Below are 21964 nucleotides of genomic sequence, written 5' to 3'. Positions count from 1 at the left end.
TTTGTCCTGTTGCGGGCTTTTGCTCCTCAGACAGACAGCGCAGCGGCTTGTGTTGGACCAATTAACGGGCCCGTCTGTGCGCTGCCCCGCGGAGCGTGCTTTCCTGGGCGGCCTCTGCGCACTCTGCCAGGACAGTCAGCTGCAGCTGCAGAACATAAAGCACGCATAGCACGGCACGGACACGATCAGGTCCAAAATGGGTCCGACTTGGGCGCTAATCTGTTCCACCGCTTTGCTCTTGGTTTTACTGAGCTCAGCATCCGAAGGTTGGTACACTACTTTTTTGTTGCTTCCAACTAGAAATCCACGCAGGGAATTCGTGTTTGCTTCATGGCCGATTGCCCAGCTCCATGTTTGATCGCTCCTGCTGCAGTGGGAGCGTCTATTTTGCAGTGATCTGGTGCCAGGTAGACTTTTATACAAAGCAGTCTGCTCTGAGCACTTTGATTCAAGTTCTTCATTTCAGACATGTCTCACGTGTATTTTTATAGATTACACACAGATGCACGTATAAAATAACATTTTTATTTGTTTGTTTGTTTATAAAACTTCCAAAACTTCTCTTATTTTGTCCCACTCTACCTTTTACAGTTTTTTTTTCCGATGAAGGATCTGACTTCTTCAATACTTCCATCATTTTTCGCTCTCAGTAGTAATAAACAAACAAACAATAACAAAAAAAAAACATGCGTAGTTATGGTTATGTAACTTTGTCTCACTCTTTTTTCTCTGTCTCTCCTTTGTGTGCCGCCTGCAACATTATAGATGAGCGCTTCTTTGAGCAGCGCGAGGTCACCTTTGACATTCCCCAACTGATGCAAGGTGTGTGCGCGCGCATTCACATATTAGCGCAGCATCTCCACAGCTACCAATTATAACGTCACATGCTCATACTTGTATTTGGCCAGCTCTCACTTCAAGAGGAATGTTAGGACTTTGAGATGAAAGTCTTCTTTTAACCGGTTTGTTTTATGATTGCAGTGAAATGTCTTCTGTGGTTAGAAGGTTAGAAAATGTACTGATAGTCTTGTTTTTCTTCTCTCTTTTTATGGAAGTGACATTCTAAACCCCGAAAGAGCCCACCACTCTTGTTTTAAGGTTATTTGCAGCCAGGTTGAGTTAGTTGTGGCCCAGTTTGAGTACAGAACTAAAATATAATTAAAAAAAATATAAAGCTGTGTCTTTCTGTCTGTTTTAGTGTTTTACTTCATTTAAAATAATGTATATAAAAATCTGGTATTATGTTTTGTATCTTTAGAGATGCAGAAAGAGATGGACTTGAGAGATCACTTTGGTATGGGCACCGTTTATCGTCTTACCTCTAGTTATAATGTTTTGGCATAAATGCACTACATACCCCCCCCCCCCCCCCCCCCCCAAATTAAATTAATATATTTTGTGGTTTTTTGCTGTTTTCCCAGATTCACAGCGGCCAGTGCAGCCTCAACCAAGGCAGAGAGGTGAGCAGATATTCACAGTAGTGTGCAACACCATGGAATGTCTTTAAGTAGTCTTCGGGAATACTTTTCCAGGCTTCTTAAAAGCACACTCAAAGCTTTTCTTTGTATTTTGGCTGCCTTTGGTCCATTCTCTGTTAAGAGTTTCTTCCAATTCTTTAAGGACACACCGCACACCATGCTGAGATATGTCTCCAGTTTTCAGCTAATAGCTCTTTGTGAATCAGCTTATTAATGTAAAAATACAATTTTATGCCTTTGTAACCTTTGTCATTTTTTGTAGAGCCTGTTTATACTTGAATGATTCCCAGGTCAATGATTAGTGGCATAATTTAAAATTAAAAAAAGACTGGATTGTGATAAAAAAAAAAAAAAAAGGCAGCTATGGTCCTAAGAAAAACTTCAGAAGGTCTGCAATTTATTTTTCAAGTGGCTCAAAACTTTTGCACAGTACTGTACTTACCTACTCATAAGTACCACCTGGGTCAGGGAATCTTTCTTGCCTTCTCTTGTTTGATTTTTAAAAAAAAAAATGTTATTTGTTTTCTTAGGTTTCAGACCAAGACCAAGAGGACGTATGCATCTACTTTACTTACATCTTTTTTTTTTTAAACTTGCTCCTTCTGTACTATGTTCTACTGCTAAAAGTGCCGACTGTGGTCTTTCCCCTGCAGGCCCACCAACTGTTGGTCCCCGTTCTTACAGCGGTCCTCTTCCGACAACTTATAACGTTCAGTTTCCTCTCGGTCGGCCAACGTCAGAGAATCTCCAAGCCATCTGTGACTATAGCGACCTTCGTCCGCGCTACCCATCATCCTACTTTCCTGACTCAGGCTACGGAGTTGACAAGTTGAGGGCCTCTGCTGTGAATAATGCAGAGGCCTGGCTGAGCACATGCTGCAAAGACAACCAGATGTGGGAGAGAGAAGTGACCCTGTGTTGCGCCACACAGGCTGTATGTTTTCACAACAACTCTTATAGCTAATTCAGCAATACTTTTTTAGCTCTGCGTAAATATAAAGTGATGTCATGGTGACCTGTGTTTGTTGCTTGAGTTCCTCTTCTCTTACTTTTGCTGATGATTCGGGGGGTTTTTTTCAGAATAGGGAAGTAGTGTTTTCTCTACATCCATGTAATAAAAAACACAATTTGTGCTGTTTAGGAACAATGCACTAATAATATACAGTAACATATACAGTTTTTTATTGCACTCATATTCTTTTCATTTTTGAGTCTGTAAATGTAGAAAAAGCAGCATTTTTTTCAACCACTTTATGAATTGGACCTGAACATAATTGGAGCATGAAACATTCTTCACATTGCAGAGGTGATGGTACTTGGGTTTTGTTTTTTTAAAAACAAAGTTGAAAACCTTGAGCGCTTTCAGTCGATAAGCCCAGGCAGACATAACAGGCGGACAGGCCTTGGCACGAGCATCAAAACTATGTTGAATTCCTCAGTGAGCGTTACCTTAGCAGCTTCTTGTTTGTTTTCTAATTTGTCTCTTGACAACATAACTTCAGGTGGTGAATTTATTCAATAAGTAGCAGACAAGGTGCAGACTTCATGTTATTATTGAAGAATTTCATTCACACTGTGCACCCTGACTGTCTGTGTTACTCTGTTTTGTGCTTACTCAAGTGGGAGCTGTCAGTTGAAAAGTACTGTGAGGAGGACCTTTCAATAAAGCATCCTTGGTATCACTGCTGTAAAATAAACGACAACAACAAAAGGCTCAACTGCTTCAGCAATGATGCTCCAAACCCAAACTACGGGCCGACACAGGGGCTGCCAGTGGAACCTCTTCCCTCTACCGCTGAATTCACCTTTAACCCGAACACTTGCCAGAGGTGCGTAGAAAAGCAAAAAAATTGATTATCAATATTTTTGCTCACTCGGATTAAAGAGGATAATGCATTTGTTCTCCGTCAGTCTCAATAAACAGTACCAAGGTTAAACCATAAATACTTTGCTGCCTCAGCCACTAAAGGCAGTACTTTTAAGGTACATTAAGTAATTTTTTAGATCGTTTAATAGAAAGAAAATATTGTACTCATAAATGTATATTGATTTGTGTGTAATTATGCCTTTCAACAAATTAATAATTCTTATAAACTTAGAATGAATCCATTAAAAATGCATAGCAGCAGGCACCATTTTTAATACAGTAGCTGAGATGGTTATCACTACATTGCATTTATGTTTATGTATTAATCTAACAATACACTTTACAGCAAATGATAGTACTAATGATTCTATTACTGTGGAAAGATGTTATTGTGCACTTGCTTATATTGATTTTGTTGGGCGTGCATCATCTGTCAAGTTCAAAAGTTTAATTGCAATGAAGAGAAGAGTCCTGTAGAAGAAGTAATGTCAGGTTATCATTTAAGGCAAAGAGAAAAAGTAGCTTCATATTGCAAAACACATTTCCGTTATGCTGAATTCATCCTGAGCCCGTAGGAGGCATGTCTGTGTCTGACCTTATGCCTCATGCATTGCAGGACACACGGCCCTGTTCCCATAGCCCTCATAGAAGGGAAGACCAAGAAACTATCTACTCCCCGAGCTGCTGACATCAGCTTTCCTCCTGGACGACCCACCGCAGATACCATTGAATCCGTGTGTCACAATCAGAGGCTTCGCCCCATCTACAGCATCAAGTGCCTCCCACGTTCAGGCTATGAAATGGTGGCTCTTCAGGCGAAGACCGTTAATCTTATAGAGAAGGGATTCAAAAGTTGCTGCAAAAATAAGAAGACTAAAGTCAACTGTGCTGACCAGAAGGTAAAAGAATAGCAGCTAAAAATACACATTTTTGCTTAACTGAGTAGTTTCCATGTCGTGACACTTCATTCTTGCTCTTCATTTCAGTGGCGTGAGGAACTGAACAAGTTCTGCTTGCGTGAGAACAGAGGACGGGTGAATTACCCCTGCTGTCTGAACCAAAGTGATAAATACAGCTGTTTCCAGCAGATGTCTCCAGACCCGTATTATAATGTGACTTCTGCTCATGAGGAAGTGTCGCTGAACAAGATATGTGACACTCACAAAACCATCAAGAAGAAGTAAGACACTATTTATTGCATTTTTTCTTTGATCTGATCTTCCTATAATTTATTTTTGTTTCTTTTGATGTTTTTTCCATTTTTTCTATTCATTTTGCTCTGTGAAATGTCAACACATTTGTTTAAGTATATAATCTGTGGGCAGTCTAACATGAGATGAATTTGCATCAATGTGACTGTGTTTTAGATTCCCTGTTGGGTTTCCTCTTAAGGACTTTGTGACACAATGCTGCCCCCTGCAGGAAGAAGAGAAGACCGCTTGCTCTGCGCGACTGGTAAGTCCCATTAAAAGCCATTAAAAGGGAAGTTTGTCTGCAAAAATAAGACAAATTGCAAAAAAAAAGTTTGGCCTAGCAACATTTAAAATTTGAACAGAGAGTTCTGATTTCCCGCTGCTGTTCTGCCTTTGATCTCTCCATGACATCAGCTTGAAGAAATGTCACAGAAGCTGTGCGCATCAAAGAGGGCTGTTCCCAGTACTGTCCGCCGCTGCTGCAAATCGTCCTCACAAGAGACTCCACAGTGCATCTCCAAAATTATCATGAGTGCCATCACCAAAGCAACCAACTTCTCAAGCCAGAAGAAGAGGAAAAGGTGCCCTATCTCCTAAGCTTGTATGGCCTTTCGCTGCTGACCCCACTGTCGCTGGGCTGTTCGGGATATTGGTGAGATAGCAGCAGACGTGGCATTCGGTCACTGAACAGAAACGATTCGTGCAACACTTAAATGTTTGTAAGACAAAATGAAATGTAAAATGTTGACCGAGTTTTCTAGCTTCAACTACTGCCGGCGTTCTGAGACCAAATGAGCATTTCTACCATTTATACTACACATACTTAGCATACTGTTACATGCATAGTTGCTAAAACAGACTATTGTCTAGGACACTGTACCACTATTTTTATAGGCTGCTCTTTGCATACTTGATTATTAATTTCTTAATTCTTTTGGAAATTCAAGATCTTTTTTTTCTCTTTTATATGGTTTCTAGTTAAGATCTTCTCTGAAAAAGTGATAATAAACACATTTTTAAAATCTTCCTTTCTGTCTGGTTTACTGTGTGACACTTTGGATACAAGTCCATGCTGCTTTAACCACAGACCACAAAATTCCCTTGTTACAGCAGCACAAGGTAGAAGTTGAAAGGATAAATTAGGGATGTATTGGAAAACAATAAAAAATAGAAAAAAGAAAAAAGGTTTACAACAACAACAAAAAACCGCCTGGCCAGAGGATGAAGCCTGCCCTGCCTTCTCCTTCTAAATGAAGGTAAAAAAAAAAACAAAAAAAACCTTCTGTCCTGTGAATAGGGGTCTTGTTCCCTAGAATAGACCCCTCCCCTCGGGAACAATTATTTTTCACAGGACGGAAGTGGGTGCTCTGGTTTCATTTGCAGTTAATCTTCTGGACAGGTTGCCAGTCCATCACAGGGTTCATGCAGAAAGGCCCCAGCTGACCAAGAGGCTCATAAACTGCTTGAAAAAAGTTTTATCTCAACAGCTCAAAAAGGTGCTCAGTAGTTTGTATGGCTGGGCACTGTCATGCACCAAGAGGATCCCAGGACTCCCTGTACCAACTGTAGGGTCTGACAGTTGGTCCAAGGATTTCATCCTGATATATTATGGCAGAAAAGGTGCTGTCCCCCAGCCTGAGGAGTTAAATGCCAACTGGACTCCACAGTACCTGGCAGTGAGTTCAGGGACCAGTAAAGGACATCACCTCATGTTATCAGCAATTACAGCCCAAAAAAAAAACACCTAGAAAAAAAAAGTCCAAAAAGATGATGAGGGACAAATGTTTTTACAGGCCTCCACCCGTGATTATTCAGCCCCCTGAGTCAATACTTTGTAGAACCACCTTTTGCTGCAATTACAGCTGCCAGTCTTTTAGGGTTTGTCTCTACCAGCTTTGCACATAGAGACTGAAATTCTTGCCCATTCTTCTTTGCAAAACAGCTCCAGCTCAGTCAGATTAGATGGACAGCGTTTGTGAACAGCAGTTTTCAGATCTTGCCACAGATTCTCGATTGGATTTAGATCTGGACTTTGACTGGGCCATTCTAACTCATGGATATGTTTTGTTTTAAACCATTCCATTGTTGCCCAGACTTTATGTTTAGGATCGTTGTCCTACTGGAAGGTGAACCTCCGCCCCAGTCTCAATCTTTGGCAGACTCCAAGAGGTTTTCTTCCAAGATTGCCCTGTATTTGGCTCCATCCATCTTCCCATCAACTCTGACCAGCTTCCTTGTCCCTGCTGAAGAGAATCACCCCCAGAGCATGATGCTGCCACCACCATATTTGACAGTGGGGATGGTGTGTTCAGAGTGATGTGCAGTGTTAGTTTTCCAAGCTAAAACTCAGTGGAGATTTCAGCTGTGTGCCGGTGATTGGACATCAGTCGCTGATAAAGTGGGTTCACCTACAAAGTGCTCTGTAGGGAAACAAGCTCCAGCAGCTCTGCACTCAGGAAACAAACTATATTTACTTATCTTGTGCAGAATAATGCACAGGCATTGCGTTATATCGAGCACCGGCTGTCCAGTTAAACTGTGACTATCACCAGGTAACGTGGGCGTGTTTCTTGAATTAGCAGCAGGTGTTAAACAGCTGACAGGTGAGCAGGATGTATGCAGGTAACTCGAGGGCCGTTGAGCTGATCGCGTCCTGAGGAAAATGTCAGCTCGTTATTTAACACAGAGACACAGCCACAATCATCAAAGCTTTAGATGATTAAAAAGTTTTTTTAACCTAAGAACAAGAAATGGCAGATTTCCAAAAACTGCTGTAAAAAAACTATGCAATAATGTTTTTTTCCACTTTAAATCACTCAGTCTTTTAAAAATACTTCAGCCTGAACTGTATATATTAAATATTAATTACAGTTTGGGGATTTTAACCCTTTAAAGGCCAGTATGTTTACATAACTCCATTGATTTTTATTGAATCCCCCCAGCCAAACAAAAACAATTTCCATAAAAAACATTTCAAGATGCATTTGATCATTGTTTTTATTAGGCCCAGAGATGGGCCAATGATATAGCAGCGACATTCATTTTCATGCATTTCTATTTTTTCTGCAGTGTCAGATTTTTGTTTTACAAAAAACGATACTCCAGGTCCTAACAACAAAAAATGCCACCTTCCCAAAAACTATTATATTGTATTCCCCCCCCCCCACTGACACAGTCTTTTAAAACTTCAGCCTGAATTATAAGTTTAAAATATTAATTACAGATTTTGGATTTTAACCCTTTATAGAAGAATTTTAAATTTAAAAGAAATTCTCTGGCAAATATGGGATATATTCATTTAGCACAGTCAAAATAGCATGAAATGATCTTCTAATGTTGTCCCGATTCATTGTTTCATTCATTTTTCTTCTTATCAACAGAAAATTTGCAGACATTGAAGCATCAAAACACCAGCTTTGGCATCCACTCTTTATTTTAAGGATGAGGACAAAGGCATGTCCTCTCTGTCGTCACACAAGCCAGATTCACCTGACCAGTCTGGTAATCCATCTAAAAGTGGTGGTCCACAGGATGCCGATAAAAGCAGCCTTCGAACAGGTACAGATGGCACCTCAAAGTCTATCAGTGTCACCACCTGACTTACATGAAAGTCAAGTAAATACAAAAAGGAAGCAGACTGAATCAGGGCATCTTTGGAAACATCACTCCAAATCGCAGTCCTCCACCTGCAGAGCTACGGCGAACAAACAGAGCAAGAGGAGGCAGGAAAAGGGAAGCAGAGGTCATAAACCGGTGGAAATGAAACCTATTAGCTCCCCAAGAAGTTTTGACTTGTACCACGGGGCTGAATTGTTTTATTTTTACAACAAGAGTCAGCCGACAACTTCTTTTTTGAGTAGTGTATATATTCAATTGCGGGCGCCTTTCTGTCGCACTACAGCAAACTGAAACCGTCCCACGTCCCTCCACTGGAGGCGCTGTGGTGCTGCAGCAGCAGCAACACGAGCATCAAAATTCAAGTGTCGGCTCTGTCTATGATGTTAACAGTCAGATCGTAATGGCGACTGCTGGAACAGCAGACATGGGATCAGCAGCCCCGACAGGTATCTAGCTATCAAATCTCATTCCTTTCTCGTCTCAAAACTAGCGTAAAAAGCGATATCTACAGTGTTTTAAAGCATTGAAAGTGATGCAACGCTGGAGCTCTGGCTGTAATTGAGCCTTCGTTAGCCGTTAGCTAATTAGCATCGAGATTTTCCACCAAAGAAATGAACCAATCTGTGGTTCGCTTATTTAGCTGGCTCTTTAATAAATCCTGGTCTTCTCGTGTTAAAACACAAGAAGATTTTGTGTGCAGGCCACTCTTAAATATGAGGAACAATCTATTGATTTTATAGCGTGCTATAAAGTAATTCCCGACACCACGTTGACCAAACTGTTTTGTTATCAAACCGGCTGTCTTGTTGACGCTTTATGGTGTTTACACGCAAACGAAGCAGGTGAAGGCGAGTTGAGATTTTATAAATAAAGATCGCCGTTGCTTGGTAAATGAATGGGACGTGTGTAATACTGCTGGTGTTAACCCCCCCCCCCAATCAAGCATCTATGGGAAGTTAACGGTAACTGCTCTCACTCACGTCTTCCTCGCCTGTTACATCCCGTTTCCTCTTCCTCTGAACGTTTTGTGATGTACATGGATAAAAAAAAATCCGCTTTCACTTACCTAAGGGCTTCATTAAACAGCTCCCAACTGCTACTGTACAAATATTTTCAGTTTAGGTGGTGTATTGTCTTTTTCTGCGTTCCTTTGTCACGCTTATCTAAGTCAATAAAGCAGCCTTAATTTATTTAAGCACCTTTGTTTAGGATCACCGATATCAGACCTATGCACTGCACATGAACTGGTTCCACTTGCTTCACAGATATAGATTGATCACGTGCTTTCAGAGACTTCTTTTCCCCCAAGATAAAGCACGCAATGGGGAAGATGCATCTCTCTAATCCAGTTAGTTGTGCATCACTCATTAGCTTCCCTGTATATGTTTGAGTTGCTCTGCTCCTGGTAACCACCCAGTCTGAATCAGTGAATAAAAATAGTTGCTTTTTAAAGCACTCCTGTGGCTCCCAGATGGCTGAAATCCAGGGACAGCACAAGCACAAGATGTAGCATTCACGCTCACAGACACTTCAGTGACAGTAACTCACTGTGGTTTCCCTAATAGCTTTTATCAGCGTCGTTTCCAAATCAGGTCAAGAAACAGTATATTTGTGGATTCTTCAGAAATGACCTTAAAGAGTGTGTCCATGGGTCATGGTATTGCCGTGCATGCTGTGGGCTGTGCGTAAACAAGGCTGGCAGGGACTTGTTTGGTACACAGAGAGGAACAGATGGTTTGCCTATTGTAGTGAGGCCTGCCGCTGATGAGCTAAAGTCATTGTTAGGGAACTGACTTAGTCTAATTACTATCCATAGTCTGATGCAAAATATATGCCATTAACTGGTTGTATATTGACCTTAATAAATACAGATGGTAGTAATAATAACAATCATAGCTGAAACCGGGCCATCTGGGGTTACTACACATGCAAGTACGCATGATCCAAATTTAGTAACAGTCTGTGTTATCTACCTTAAACAAAATTGTCCATTTCTAAGTTATTTTTGGTAAACAATATTCTATTTTACATGTTGAGCACATTTAATCATGTTTGTTTTGTAAACGGTCCTGATGGTTTTCCTTTTACAATAAAAGAAAAGTAGCAGTTGCTTAACTGACTTAATTATTTAGGCCATGCTTCCTTTACTTCTGTGCACACCTACTTTAAATGAGTTCAGTGTGGCGCATGTACTTGGTTAAGCCAGTTAGCCTGACCTTGTCCTGCTCCGCAGATATCAGGACTCAGTTCTGGAGGAGAGCGTTGCAGCGAGGTATTCGCATGGGTGTGCTGTGTTTGTGACTGTGAGCAGCAACTGCATGAGTAGTGATGATATAGTGTGTTGTTTTACATAATGAGAGGGAATGTGGGCAGAGCGATGCTCATTGTTTCCCAGCAGATTGCAGTGTGTCCCTGCTAACTCAGGAGAGATGCATGGCATTCAGTGAGTCTGTGTAATTATACATAGTCCTGCATTTCTTAGGTTGAAAATGTTTCATTTTCTGTGCATTGCCAGGTTTGATGGGGGCAGAAAGACAATTTTTCAGACTCACTTGTTACTACAGGTGTAAAATCTTTGTAGCCTTCAGTCTTTTTTTGTGTGTATATTGACCTATGGTACTGCAGTGGAGGAGATGTTGCCATTGGTTACAGGCTAGAGGTGATTGCAGAGTGGGCGATGTAGTAAGTGTATACACCAAGTTTATATAAGGACAGGACACAGGAACTCATTCGCTGTATTTATTTTGTTGCACTTGAGTGCCTTTCTTACCAAACATCTGTATGCTGGGATTTAATGACTTATCTTTGTTTAGCAATTAAGCAAAGGTCTTGGCTTGGTGTTTGCATTATTATTTTACAGGCACACAAACAGAAGCTGTTGTGTTTGAGGTTTCATGCAGGCATGAAAACCCTCCAGTGTTCCTTCATATCTCCATGCGGCATTAGCTTGTCACATGGTGAAATAAACATTGAATTACACAGAATTGAACAGAATATCAGTCTCATAGATCTCTAGTCGGATAACAGAGTTTACTAAATGGCCTAATTTAAAGGGGACCTGTTACCTCATTTCCTGCTTCATATTTCATTCTTGGGCTACAAGAGTAGCTTTGCGTGATTCACTGTTCAAAAAAAATCCCTATTTATCTTATACCAGGCCTTTGTGCTGCCCCTCAGTCCATCACCGTTCAAAACAAAGCATTTAAAGAGTTGTTAGGTTGCCTTTAGGAAACATCTGAGCATTCGTGAGCATGCTGGAGTGGATTTCAGTTATAAAATCAAAGTTAGTCTGAGGCTTAAAGTAGGCTGGGACAGCAACAGCTAGAAATTGCACCATTTTTTGAAAGGAGGTGGTGATGTTGACACACATCCTGGGGGAACAGATGAATGTGGAGCAGCTAGCTCATGGGAGAAGTAGTTCCAGTTCACATACTGGGTGCAGCCGGTGGTAACTGTGGCCACATTTAGGTTTGGGTTCATCATCGGTCTTATAGTCATCCGTCAGTGCTGGAAATAGCCTAATTAACCAGCACAGGGATTCATAAACAGTCCCTAACAAATTCGTCATTGGTCAAAGCCTTTCCAACTCAAACTCTTCAAATTTATTTCAAGCCTTGACTTTGAGTACTGACTGCATGGGTTGGGTTTCAGAGTCTCAACAAAGGAACTATACAGAGTGCTTACTCTGTATATGTAGGATTTTCCTTGCAGGTTTTCGAGCACTTATCTTCCTCTCAATTTAACTTTTTCTGTTTTCTTTTTAGGGACCAGCAGCATTCGAAAAATGGCCCCCGCCGAGGTAACTATGGCAGATACTGTAAATGTAACTACTCTCAGCTCTAAGGGGAAAAGGAGAGCAGAGCAGGCTTATAGGGCTGAACTTTTTTTCATCCAGACATTGGCAGTTTGAGGCATCGGTCACTAAAAGTTTATTATGGTAGTGAGAGAGTGGCTCTTGTAACGCAGGAGAGCCACATTGTTGTTCCTCAAAGCTCTACATAGATTAATATTTAAAAGTTTTCTTACTTTGAAATATGAATAGTTACTCATAATAATACTGTAGGTTCAGAAACAATTATGACATTTTTGTAGCTCCAATATCAATAAAAGGAGGAAGTGCAGAGGTAGTTTTTTGGTCAGGAATAGTAACATCAGGCTGATTGCTGTTTGATTAGTTTCCTGTCTTACAATTTGACCTTCCTCTGCAAGTTCAGTTACTTGTGAGCCCAGTTGATCGCTTGGTTAAGGTTGTCATCCATCTGGCCTAAAGCTTGCATACTACAACAGCTAGCTCATTGTTTTCTGCGTTTACCAGCACAAACACACATCAAACTGTGTTTGATTTTCCTTTGACAGCTTTCTGCCTCTCTCCTCAGATGCCCGGCTCTTCAGGCATGAGTATGAAGAAGACCATTGGACACCGGGGCGTTGAGACTACCACAGGAGAAACTACTTACAAAAAAGTAAGGGCAGGGGTCGGGGTCAGTGACAACAGTGATTTGTTGACACCCGCAGCACTGAGCCGGAGTGATCCAAGGTGTTTACAGTTCAGTGGGTTGGCCTGCATGTTTTGGTGTCTGTATTCTAAAATTAGTTTGGAAGTTCCTCTTGCTGGAAACCCAAGAATAGTGAGTGAAACAGCAGAAGTCACAGGGGTAAAATGCTGTTTGTTCCAGTGCTTACTCTCTTTTCCTCGCTGACCTCCCTAGACTACGTCATCTGCCCTAAAGGGAGCAATCCAATTGGGCATCGCTCACACAGTTGGCAGCTTAAGTCAAAAGGCGGAGAGGGATGTTCTCATGCAGGACTTTGTAGTTGTTGAAAGCATCTTCTTCCCGAGGTTTGTGATACGAGTTGTTTGAATGCATGAGGTGAACTGTTATTTTTCCATTTTGCATAGTTTAATGGTTTATCTGTTTCTTGCTCTTTCCAGCGAAGGCAGTAACCTGACCCCTGCTCATCACTACAGTGACTTTCGCTTTAAGACCTATGCTCCTATCGCCTTTCGTTACTTCAGGGAACTGTTTGGCATTCGGCCAGATGACTACCTGGTCAGTATTAACCCCAAGGCTTATTCTGCCATGTTCACCACAGCTGTGTGTGAATCTCTACATGCTGCATATATATTTAGTGGTTTAAGCAAACATGATCCCCTTTTGGAGAAATAATGAACAATAGCTGAAGGTTTTCTCCTTTTTTTTTTTCTTTTTTTTTTCCTCAAAAATGATGATGCTTTTGTCTGCATCATCACCACATTTGCTGACACAGTGGGCATGGAGCTGCGCCATCTCAGACAGAATGATAAGCTGTGGTCCAAGTGCTTTTTGGCTCCGTTTTATTTTCCTCCTGACTCTTTCTCTGCTGTCTGTTTTTACAGTCAGCACTAGAAATACTGATAATCATGTCTCTGTAGTTTAAATCGATCAATTGTGCAATCAGGAGCCAGTGACCCATATATCTTACTTCAGAAACACAAAATCTGTTTTGTTTTTTTGGATTTTATATTAATGCGGGTTCATCTGTCTCTTTCTGGAAGTATTCTCTGTGTAATGAGCCGCTGATCGAGCTGTCGAACCCCGGAGCCAGCGGTTCCCTCTTCTACGTCTCCAGTGATGATGAGTTTATCATCAAGACTGTCCAACACAAAGAGGCAGAGTTTCTCCAGAAACTGCTGCCTGGATACTTCATGGTGAGTGTGGATAGAGTGGGAGGTGGGAGTTTGTTTAGAATGAGTGACTATTACTGCAACAATTCTCAAGTAAGGGGAGGTTTTTCTTCTAATTTCAGTGTCTAATTTTTTTTTGTCTGTTCCCTCTCCCTTTCAGAATATAAACCAAAACAAGCGCACCCTGCTGCCTAAGTTTTATGGACTGTATTGCGTTCAGGCAGGCGGTAAGAATATCCGTATTGTTGTGATGAACAATCTCCTGCCCAGAATCATCCCCATGCACCTCAAGTATGACCTGAAAGGCTCCACCTATAAGAGACGGGCTTCCCCTAAGGAGAGAGAGAAGGCCGTCCCCACTCACAAAGACCTGGACTTCATCCAGGACATGCCTGATGGCCTGCTGCTGGAAGCAGAAAACTACAATGCTCTGTGCAAGACTATACAGAGGGACTGCCTGGTGAGTTACAGAGATGTGGCGGGTTTGTATAGATTGTTTATTGAAGTACTGAGCACTAAAGTGTATGGAGAATGGCTTGGCAAGCTCAAATAGTACACCACCACTTTATATTGTTGTTATCCTCTTGCATAAAAGATACAAAAAAAATGAAATTTCTCTACATACAGCATAAATGTGAAGAAATATCAAAGACTTTTTAGATTCATTTAGTTATTTTAGGCTATTTTTCCATATAATGAAAAGTCCTTACATTGTAAATGGCCTGCAGATGGCTTGACAGATTGTACAACACATGTAATGTCGACATGTAGCGCACTGGCACTTCATTAAACTTTACATTTTACAGAGACTACTATAATTTCCAATTTCTCCAAAGTCGATTAGTGGTTGTTGATAGTTGGCATTGGTTGTTGTTTGCTGTCATGCTCCAGGGTCATCAACAGATGTGTGTAGTGTCGGAAAGATGACTCAAGCTTGCATGACACTGCAAACTAATACCTTATTTACTTTGAGGGATGGTATCTTTTGAAATGATGGGGGTAGACTGGTGCCAATCTGCACAGACTACCAGAATGTTCTGTATCATTTTTCCTTTTAATCAGCAGCTGCACATGCTTTATTGATTCGATCCATTTCCATTACCTCATTGTTCCAGGGTTTTCAGCCACCAGAGGTTCTGGCTTTCCACCAAAGAAAAATCATTAGGACTGTCATTTGTATTTTTGTTTGTTTGTTTGTTTTTTGCTTTTTTGATTTGGGTGTGTTATTTAGTTAAGTTTAAAATAGATTTTCTGATCAGATGACTTTTTTGTTGTGTCATGTAAAGCAGATTATTTGAGTTATATCTTTTCACCTAATGACTGTGACTAACATCTAAATATTTGAATGCAGTTTGAAAGTAAATCACAAAACCCAACTCAAGACTTTTAAGGATTCCAAAATAATTTTTAAATATTTTTTTTATGTAAGAAATTACCTCTTGTGGTCCATACTTTGGAAATAACTGTATTAGAGGGTTACCTAGGCAACTGCCGCCTTGAAAAATCTCACTTTGATCCCTGTGTAGATGGGATGTATTTCAACTTTGGGCTCAAACTTTGTTTCCAGGATCAAGATTAAATCAGAATCAGTGGTCACATTACAAATATTTTTGTTCTTAACTGTTGCTGGATTGAACACTTAGACCTGTTTTGTCATATTTTAAAACCTTGCTGCTGTAGCGTAAGGAAACAGCAGCAGGGTTTTTAAATGAGCGTAATATATATGACAGCATGTCACATTTATTATTGTACACTCGTATCATGTTTTATTGTAGTGTTGCCAAAGTCTTTGGCGCCTGTTGTGAAACAGTGTGTCTTTGCATTGATTTACAGTTGGTTGTTCCAGTCGTTGCCAGACGATTCTCATTGCACTTGTTTCTTTGTTGCAGCTCCTGCAGAGTTTCAAGATCATGGATTACAGTCTGTTGATGGGCATCCACAACATGGACCAGGCCAGCAGAGAAAAGGAGCGTAGTGGAGGCAGTTTGGTCGACAATACGGGGTCTGAAGGAGCAGTGACCCCAGATCAGCGCCGACCACAAGCCCAGAAAAGTCTGTATTGCACCGCCATGGAGTCCATCCAGGGGGAGGCTCGAGGGAAGGGAGCTTTGGATTCAGAAGATCAGTGAGTGTGACCATCAGCACACCTGTATCAGCCTGTATTTGCTTGCTGGGGAAATTGTAGCTGTGAAATAATGGTGAATGAAGCAGTTGTTCTTTCTGTGACCTTGCAGCATGGGTGGTATTCCTGCTCGCAATAGCAAAGGAGAGAGGTTGCTGATCTACATCGGCATCATCGATATTCTCCAATCTTACAGGTATGTGTGTCAGAGCAGCAAAATCCACTCTTTATATATGCATTTATGCTAATTCATAAGCAAGATTCACGCCACTTATGTAAGTTGCACTAAATAGTTTCATTATGTGATATTATTTAGGTTTATTAAGAAGTTGGAGCACTCCTGGAAGGCGCTGGTCCATGATGGGGTAAGTCGTACACTATACATCACAATATGTATTAATAGACTTTTGTTGCTAATGTTGCTTTATAAGGTCTGTCAGGTTTTAATGATCCTTTTCCTGGTACTTAGGACACAGTTTCAGTTCACAGACCTGGCTTCTATGCAGAGCGCTTCCAACAATTCATGTGCAACACAGTGTTCAAGAAAATTCCACGTACGTCTGTCTTTGTAATTTTACTGCATTGAGAGCAGAGGTGTGAAAAGTCCCGATGATTGCACTGATCATTTCCTGTTGTCCTCTTCAGTTAAACCATCACCATCCAAGAAAAGCCGCGGTGGAGGTCAGGCAGGGCTAAGGAGGGCGCCCACTCTTGGAGCACCCACACCGCTCTCCCACGCGACAGGACAGTCATCTGTGGATTCCAGACTAGTTTACCACTCCCATTTTAAAAGCACAGAGTCCGAGGCGGACAGCGGTAAGAGCCAAGAAGATGAGGTCACATTAAGTAGATCTGTGGTTAAGTGGAGTGGTCACTGATGTGGGAACAAGTTCAGGCCCCAAACTTTTGTCAAGCATTAAAAATGAAATTGGTGGGGGAAAAATTGAGATAAAGTTCAGCAGATAGCATCAGCAAACTACACATTGTAGTGACACTCAGTGACATTTGAAACACTAAAATGATGTTTCAAATGTCACTGAAATGTTTGGCGCTTTGTGTCATCTGATGTCACGCACACACACGTGCAAAGTCAGACCTGTTACGGTAGTTGTAGTTAATGTGAGCAGTGAGTGTCCATGTGTCTGTGCAGAATGTGATTTGTTAACTCTGACTGAGCCAATGTACAGTCACAGAGTCCTGCAGAAGCACACAGCTGTCGTGTGCTTACTTTCCACCTACTTTTCACCTGATTACAACTTCCCATCATAGAAGGCAAGAGAAAGGCAGTGCGCAGCATCAGCCTTGGAAAGACTAGTCAACTAGTTGCGCTCATCCCCATACTGTATCTGCAGCAGCTCCTTGCATTCCCCACAGGCTTAATTTTATTCTAAACTGCACTCAGCTTTGGATAAGCTTGTTAAACTCTCTGTAATTGCCATATTAATATCTTTTTTTTCCTCAGGTGTGCAGTCAGGAAGGCCGGATCTGGTTCCTCGGACTCCTCCGCTGGTAGACAACCCTGCAGACTGCGAGGCCAATCTGTCCACCTCATCACAAGGCAGCACAGGAGTTGTCTCCACCTCTCCTCCCCTGCGGTAAAACCTCTCATCTTCCTTCTCGTGCTCACGCTGTGTTTTTTCATCTCTTCTGGTCTGACTCTGACTTTCCTCTGCAGCTCTGTAGGCGTGGAAGTGCACAAATCGGCAAACACTGACTGTGACCAGGCTGTTTCCCACAGGTACAGAGTATAGCCAATGATAAGTCTGTTTAAAAAAAACAAAATCAATAAATATGGGGTTTTGTTTTTTTTTTAACTCCTTATGTTAGTCATTGTGTCTCATTGATTGCTTTTTCCGCTTTGCAGTTTGGGAGTAGAAGGGGCTGCAGATAATTCAGGCAACCTGTCTGGAAATGAAGATGTAGTTTCTCTGTCGGACATCGTCCCTGAGACCAACATCTGTTTCGTAAGTGTGTTCATTCGCTAGTGTTTATGCATGGTGTCAGAAATACAAAACAATCTTAATTACATTTTTTCTTTGCAGTAAAAACACTCCCAGCAATGAGAGACTTCTGGAAACGGCGAGGTGGGTAGAAGAAAGGCAAAATGAACTGGAGTCAGTCATCCACCGCAGACCCTCCATCGCTCCTCTGCTGTTTTGTGACCTCTGCAGTTTATACAGTAGCCACCGAATAAAACAGCATGGTTTGTGACCGTGAGGAAAGCAGTGATTTGGACCATGTTGTGCGGTAGGCTCCAGACTTCCCCAGCCATCAGCACTGTCACTGTGTGTACATATTTGTCCACACCTATCCAAAACTGTCCGATACACACTCAGAAAAAGGCGTTCGGCCCTGAATTGAAGATTTCCCTTCATGTCCGTCTGCAGCGATGATATAATAAACAATATAATGAGTTGTATATTGTATTGAAAGAGAAATAACAAAAAAAGAGGTCATCTTCACTATCACCAGTTGATCATGGAAGGCAGTCAAATTATCCCTTGAAGAGCCAGTCATCCTGCCCACTATCCACAGCATGAGGAGATGTGGGTAGGAGTGGGCAGGGACGGTTCAGCAGGAACACACACACAAAAGCACATGAAGGGCATAGCCTACATAGGAGGAATGAATGTTACTGTGCGTTCGTGCACAGTCTAGGTGGGTTCACATTTCCGTGACTCCCACTCCGGCGTACCTGTTATTGCACATCCATCTCCCCTCAGCACTCTAAGCTATCCATGGCTCTCTCACCGCCATCGATAGAAATCCGTCAAATCAACACCTGCTGCTGTCGACTCTGTAGTCATGTTTGCGTTTTTCTTTACCGATTGTACAGTATTCATTTAAAACAGCAGAGGGATGGGGTTTTAACCTGACCTATATGGTCATTTTTTTCTTATAAGTTATTTTTCTGGAAGCCTCAGTGGTGCCACATAGATCTTCCCACTGCTGAATGTACATTGTAGTGTTTTTCCGCATAAAAAAAACGTGTCTTATTTAGGGATGGGTATCGATAAGATTTTCACGATTCAGATTCCATTTTCGATTCTGTTTAACGATTCGATTCTTTATCGATTCTCTTATCAATTCTTTTTTTTTAAAAAGGAGAACACTAAGGTTGATTAGCTTAGAACTTTGTTTCTTCTTTTTGAATAAGATAGAAATTTAGGAGTAACATGGCTTTACAAACCCAACAGTGAGATCTTAAGAGATCCACAGCCTACGGCTCTTCAATGGGGTGTCACAGGGTCCCCGGGAAAAAAAATTGTAAATGTAAAATAAATATTCTTCTGTAGCAATAACAAAGTTTAACATAAATTATTCTGTAGCAATTACACAAGAATATCCAGTAATGTCCCTGCCTACAATTAAACACATTCACTAACCGAAAATCGGGGCATCTGCTGTGGCAAATGAGTGCAAACCTTTTACCACAAACTTAGTCACTGCTCGGTGACATTCGTCTATCCTGGCCTGAAAGGAGACGCTACCGGTAGACTGCAGCGAGAACTGCCAGCATCTGAGCCAGCCAGACTCTGTCTGTCTCATCATGGTCACCTAAATGCACAGTAATGGCAGGTTTTGTAATAAGGCAGATCGCGCTAACATAATATGCACTGTTAGTTGATTATTTACCTGCCGCATTAACGGGAGAGGACGTGCAAACGTTACCGCTGCTGCTGGGTTGAGATTCACGAGTCCGGAGCGGAATTAAAAACACGACATTCGTTTAAGGTCATCGCGTGTTTTGTGAGCAAATGCTTTTGCATATTCGTAGTGTTTCCTCCCTTAAATGAAATATCTACTTTTCAAGTATTGCAAGTTGCCCTGTTGTCATCCATTCTCGTAAAGTATAACCAAACTTTTGAGCGTTTGAGCCGCCATGTTTCCTGCCAGGTAAATGACGCTCCGCAACGTGGTGACGTCATTCAGGGCGACTGGAATCGATAAGGGAATCGTTTGCAAAAATGGCAAACAATTCCAAGGAATTGAAACAGTGGGAACCGGTTCTCAACAAGAACCGGTTTTCGATACCCATCCCTAGTCTTGTTACCATGGCAGATCACATTTATACTAACCTGAACATCTCCCCTCTCTGTTTATGGCCGTATGTGCTGAAGTATAAGTGTAACAGCATTGCTAACCAGTAGATGCTGTTGAATTTTTAATTTAAAGTTGCCGTGCATCATGTCTGTGCCTTTCCGTGTTTGTCCCCTTCCCTTACATGCGATGAAAACTGACACTTTTTACAGGTGAGTGCACTGGTTACACAGAAACCTGCCTTATCACTACAGCTGAAGTCCTCAAACTGCCATTTATACGTCTCGACCAACCAGTGAGTCAGTTTTCAGACTTTCAGTTTTAAAATCTATTACAATCTCCCTTTTTTTGATTACGTCAGGTATTCGGTCACTGCGGTTTTTCATCTCAGCCAATCACATCGCTCCCTGTCACAGCATACATTGAAGGATATACCGGCCTCCTCATTTCTGCTGGTTACAGAAATGACACTCGCTCACATCCACTCAGACCAATATTATTAACGATAAGTAATTTTTGTATCGTGTTTTTATGAAGTCTTGCTCAGCTTCAATGTGGCTGTGTTTATTCTACCTAAGTGATTTTTTTTTTCTAACCCCAAGAGATATTTCTGATAGAGAAATCACTACAAAGTGACTGAAGGAAAACTTGAGACATCTCATTTAAAGAATCGTTATTTATGTTTGTTGAGCACATGTGGTCTATGCAGCAGAGAGGCTTGGGAAGAAATATGAGCTGTGACTAGAGAAAGAAGGAAAATTACTCATGTTCATTAATGCACAGCTGACGATTTAAGTCTTTTTGTATTATAAGCAAGTCACCAAAGAGAAGAGCAGAGTAGACTGAAGATTTAGTGCAGTTAACGTGAGGCTGAGGGCGAGGGCTTTAGATTACTGCATGGACTGATGGTTTCTGTATGGTAATAACACTGGGCTGACCTGTGTTTAAGGATTTATTATTAAACTGGATGTATTTTGTTTTTCCTGACGTTGAAAGTTTTATCTGACGTAAAATCCAGAGCCTGATAACATTTCTTTGTCAATTATTTCTTCATTTCAAGATTTATCTCCACATTCCTGTGAAATTCATTCATTTGTGGTAGCGTTTAGAACCTTTTAGTTGTACTTGAAATGAAATAGTTCTGGTAGTTTGCTGAAATGTAAACTAATCACAGTTATAATACAAAAATGAAATGCCACAGCCAACAGAGTAAACACTCTGACAGTGTCTTCAGATCAGAACGAGTCCGGGTTTGATTTTGCGAGAGCTGCATTTTGATGTTTTTATGTGATGAATTGGTTGCACTGGTTAATTGCTGGCTGCACACCTGTTTTGCTGGAGTAATGTACTACACCGTGACAAAAGGAAAAACCTCCTTTGGTGCTTCTAAGGCAGTACACTCAGTAGTAGACACTACAATGAATTTGAAGTAATGCAATATGAACCACAATCTGCCACTTTTCAGCTCTAAGAAGCATATTTATTGATACGACTGATTGCTGTAGGTTGAAGTGATGTGTTATGTACCTTTTTAGATGATTGTAAGTAAAGTGTATACTGACAGAAGGATGTCTGAAACTTTATAGCATGTGTTGCCTATAAAGGGAGACTGTTTGACAATTTCACTTTTTATATTACATGTTTGGATTGTGATACGATAGATATATTCTCTCCATGATGATTTTCTCCATGCTTTTTTCTACATGAATGTGTTATACGGCTCTTGAGCCACCGTTGCTGGTTGTCCTATATGCTTCGATTACTATATTTTTACTGTGTACAAAATGTGTATATGTACATATGAGTCACGGAAATGCCTTCTCATGCGATATGTGCTGCCTGTCCCTCCGGCCATGTTTCAGTTATGTGGTGGTGGTGGTGATGTTTTCATGTCTGATTTTAAATGAATAAACACATTTTGTAAGTCTTCATTTTGGTTGGTTGTTGTTGTTTTTAAATCTGAGCATCGCAGTGAATGCT

General features: G+C 41.2%; 2 protein-coding genes across 4 annotated transcripts; both read left to right on the top strand.

Moving 5' to 3' along the window:
* Positions 1 to 5565, top strand: ecm1b (extracellular matrix protein 1b). 2 transcript variants are annotated; one of them, XM_085292099.1, is made up of 11 exons: positions 1 to 266; positions 766 to 822; positions 1259 to 1294; positions 1422 to 1460; positions 2009 to 2032; positions 2132 to 2412; positions 3099 to 3307; positions 3962 to 4244; positions 4332 to 4525; positions 4713 to 4800; positions 4953 to 5565. In XM_085292099.1, the coding sequence occupies exons 1-11, from the start codon at positions 197 to 199 to the stop codon at positions 5133 to 5135; spliced, it is 1464 nt and encodes a 487-aa protein (XP_085148225.1). In that variant the 5' UTR covers positions 1 to 196; the 3' UTR covers positions 5136 to 5565. The 2 variants fall into 2 exon arrangements, with proteins under 2 accessions (XP_085148225.1, XP_085148226.1); XM_085292100.1 differs by lacking the exon at positions 2009 to 2032.
* A 2930-nt stretch (positions 5566 to 8495) lies between these two features.
* LOC146564356 (phosphatidylinositol 4-phosphate 5-kinase type-1 alpha-like) lies at positions 8496 to 21913 on the top strand. Of its 2 annotated transcripts, XM_085292096.1 has the most exons (17): positions 8526 to 8602; positions 10390 to 10428; positions 11921 to 11955; positions 12533 to 12619; positions 12866 to 12996; positions 13090 to 13207; positions 13693 to 13845; positions 13982 to 14281; positions 15711 to 15946; positions 16056 to 16139; positions 16260 to 16308; positions 16413 to 16497; positions 16589 to 16759; positions 17406 to 17538; positions 17619 to 17681; positions 17808 to 17907; positions 17986 to 21913. In XM_085292096.1, exons 1-17 carry the CDS (start codon positions 8557 to 8559, stop codon positions 17986 to 17988), a joined length of 1833 nt encoding a protein of 610 aa, XP_085148222.1. In that variant the 5' UTR covers positions 8526 to 8556; the 3' UTR covers positions 17989 to 21913. The 2 variants fall into 2 exon arrangements, with proteins under 2 accessions (XP_085148223.1, XP_085148222.1); XM_085292097.1 differs by lacking the exon at positions 10390 to 10428 and having other exon boundaries at positions 8496 to 8602.
* Positions 21914 to 21964: the final 51 nt, after the last annotated feature.

The sequence above is a fragment of the Mchenga conophoros genome, linkage group LG11 (genome assembly GCF_057382185.1).
Source record: "Mchenga conophoros isolate Kocher_MC1m ecotype Shallow Benthic linkage group LG11, M_conophoros_male_GT1.1, whole genome shotgun sequence".
In the NCBI taxonomy this organism is placed as follows: Eukaryota; Metazoa; Chordata; class Actinopteri; order Cichliformes; family Cichlidae; genus Mchenga; species Mchenga conophoros.
Note: the sequence above shows the minus strand (reverse complement) of the source record. Positions and strands in the feature narration are given on the sequence as shown.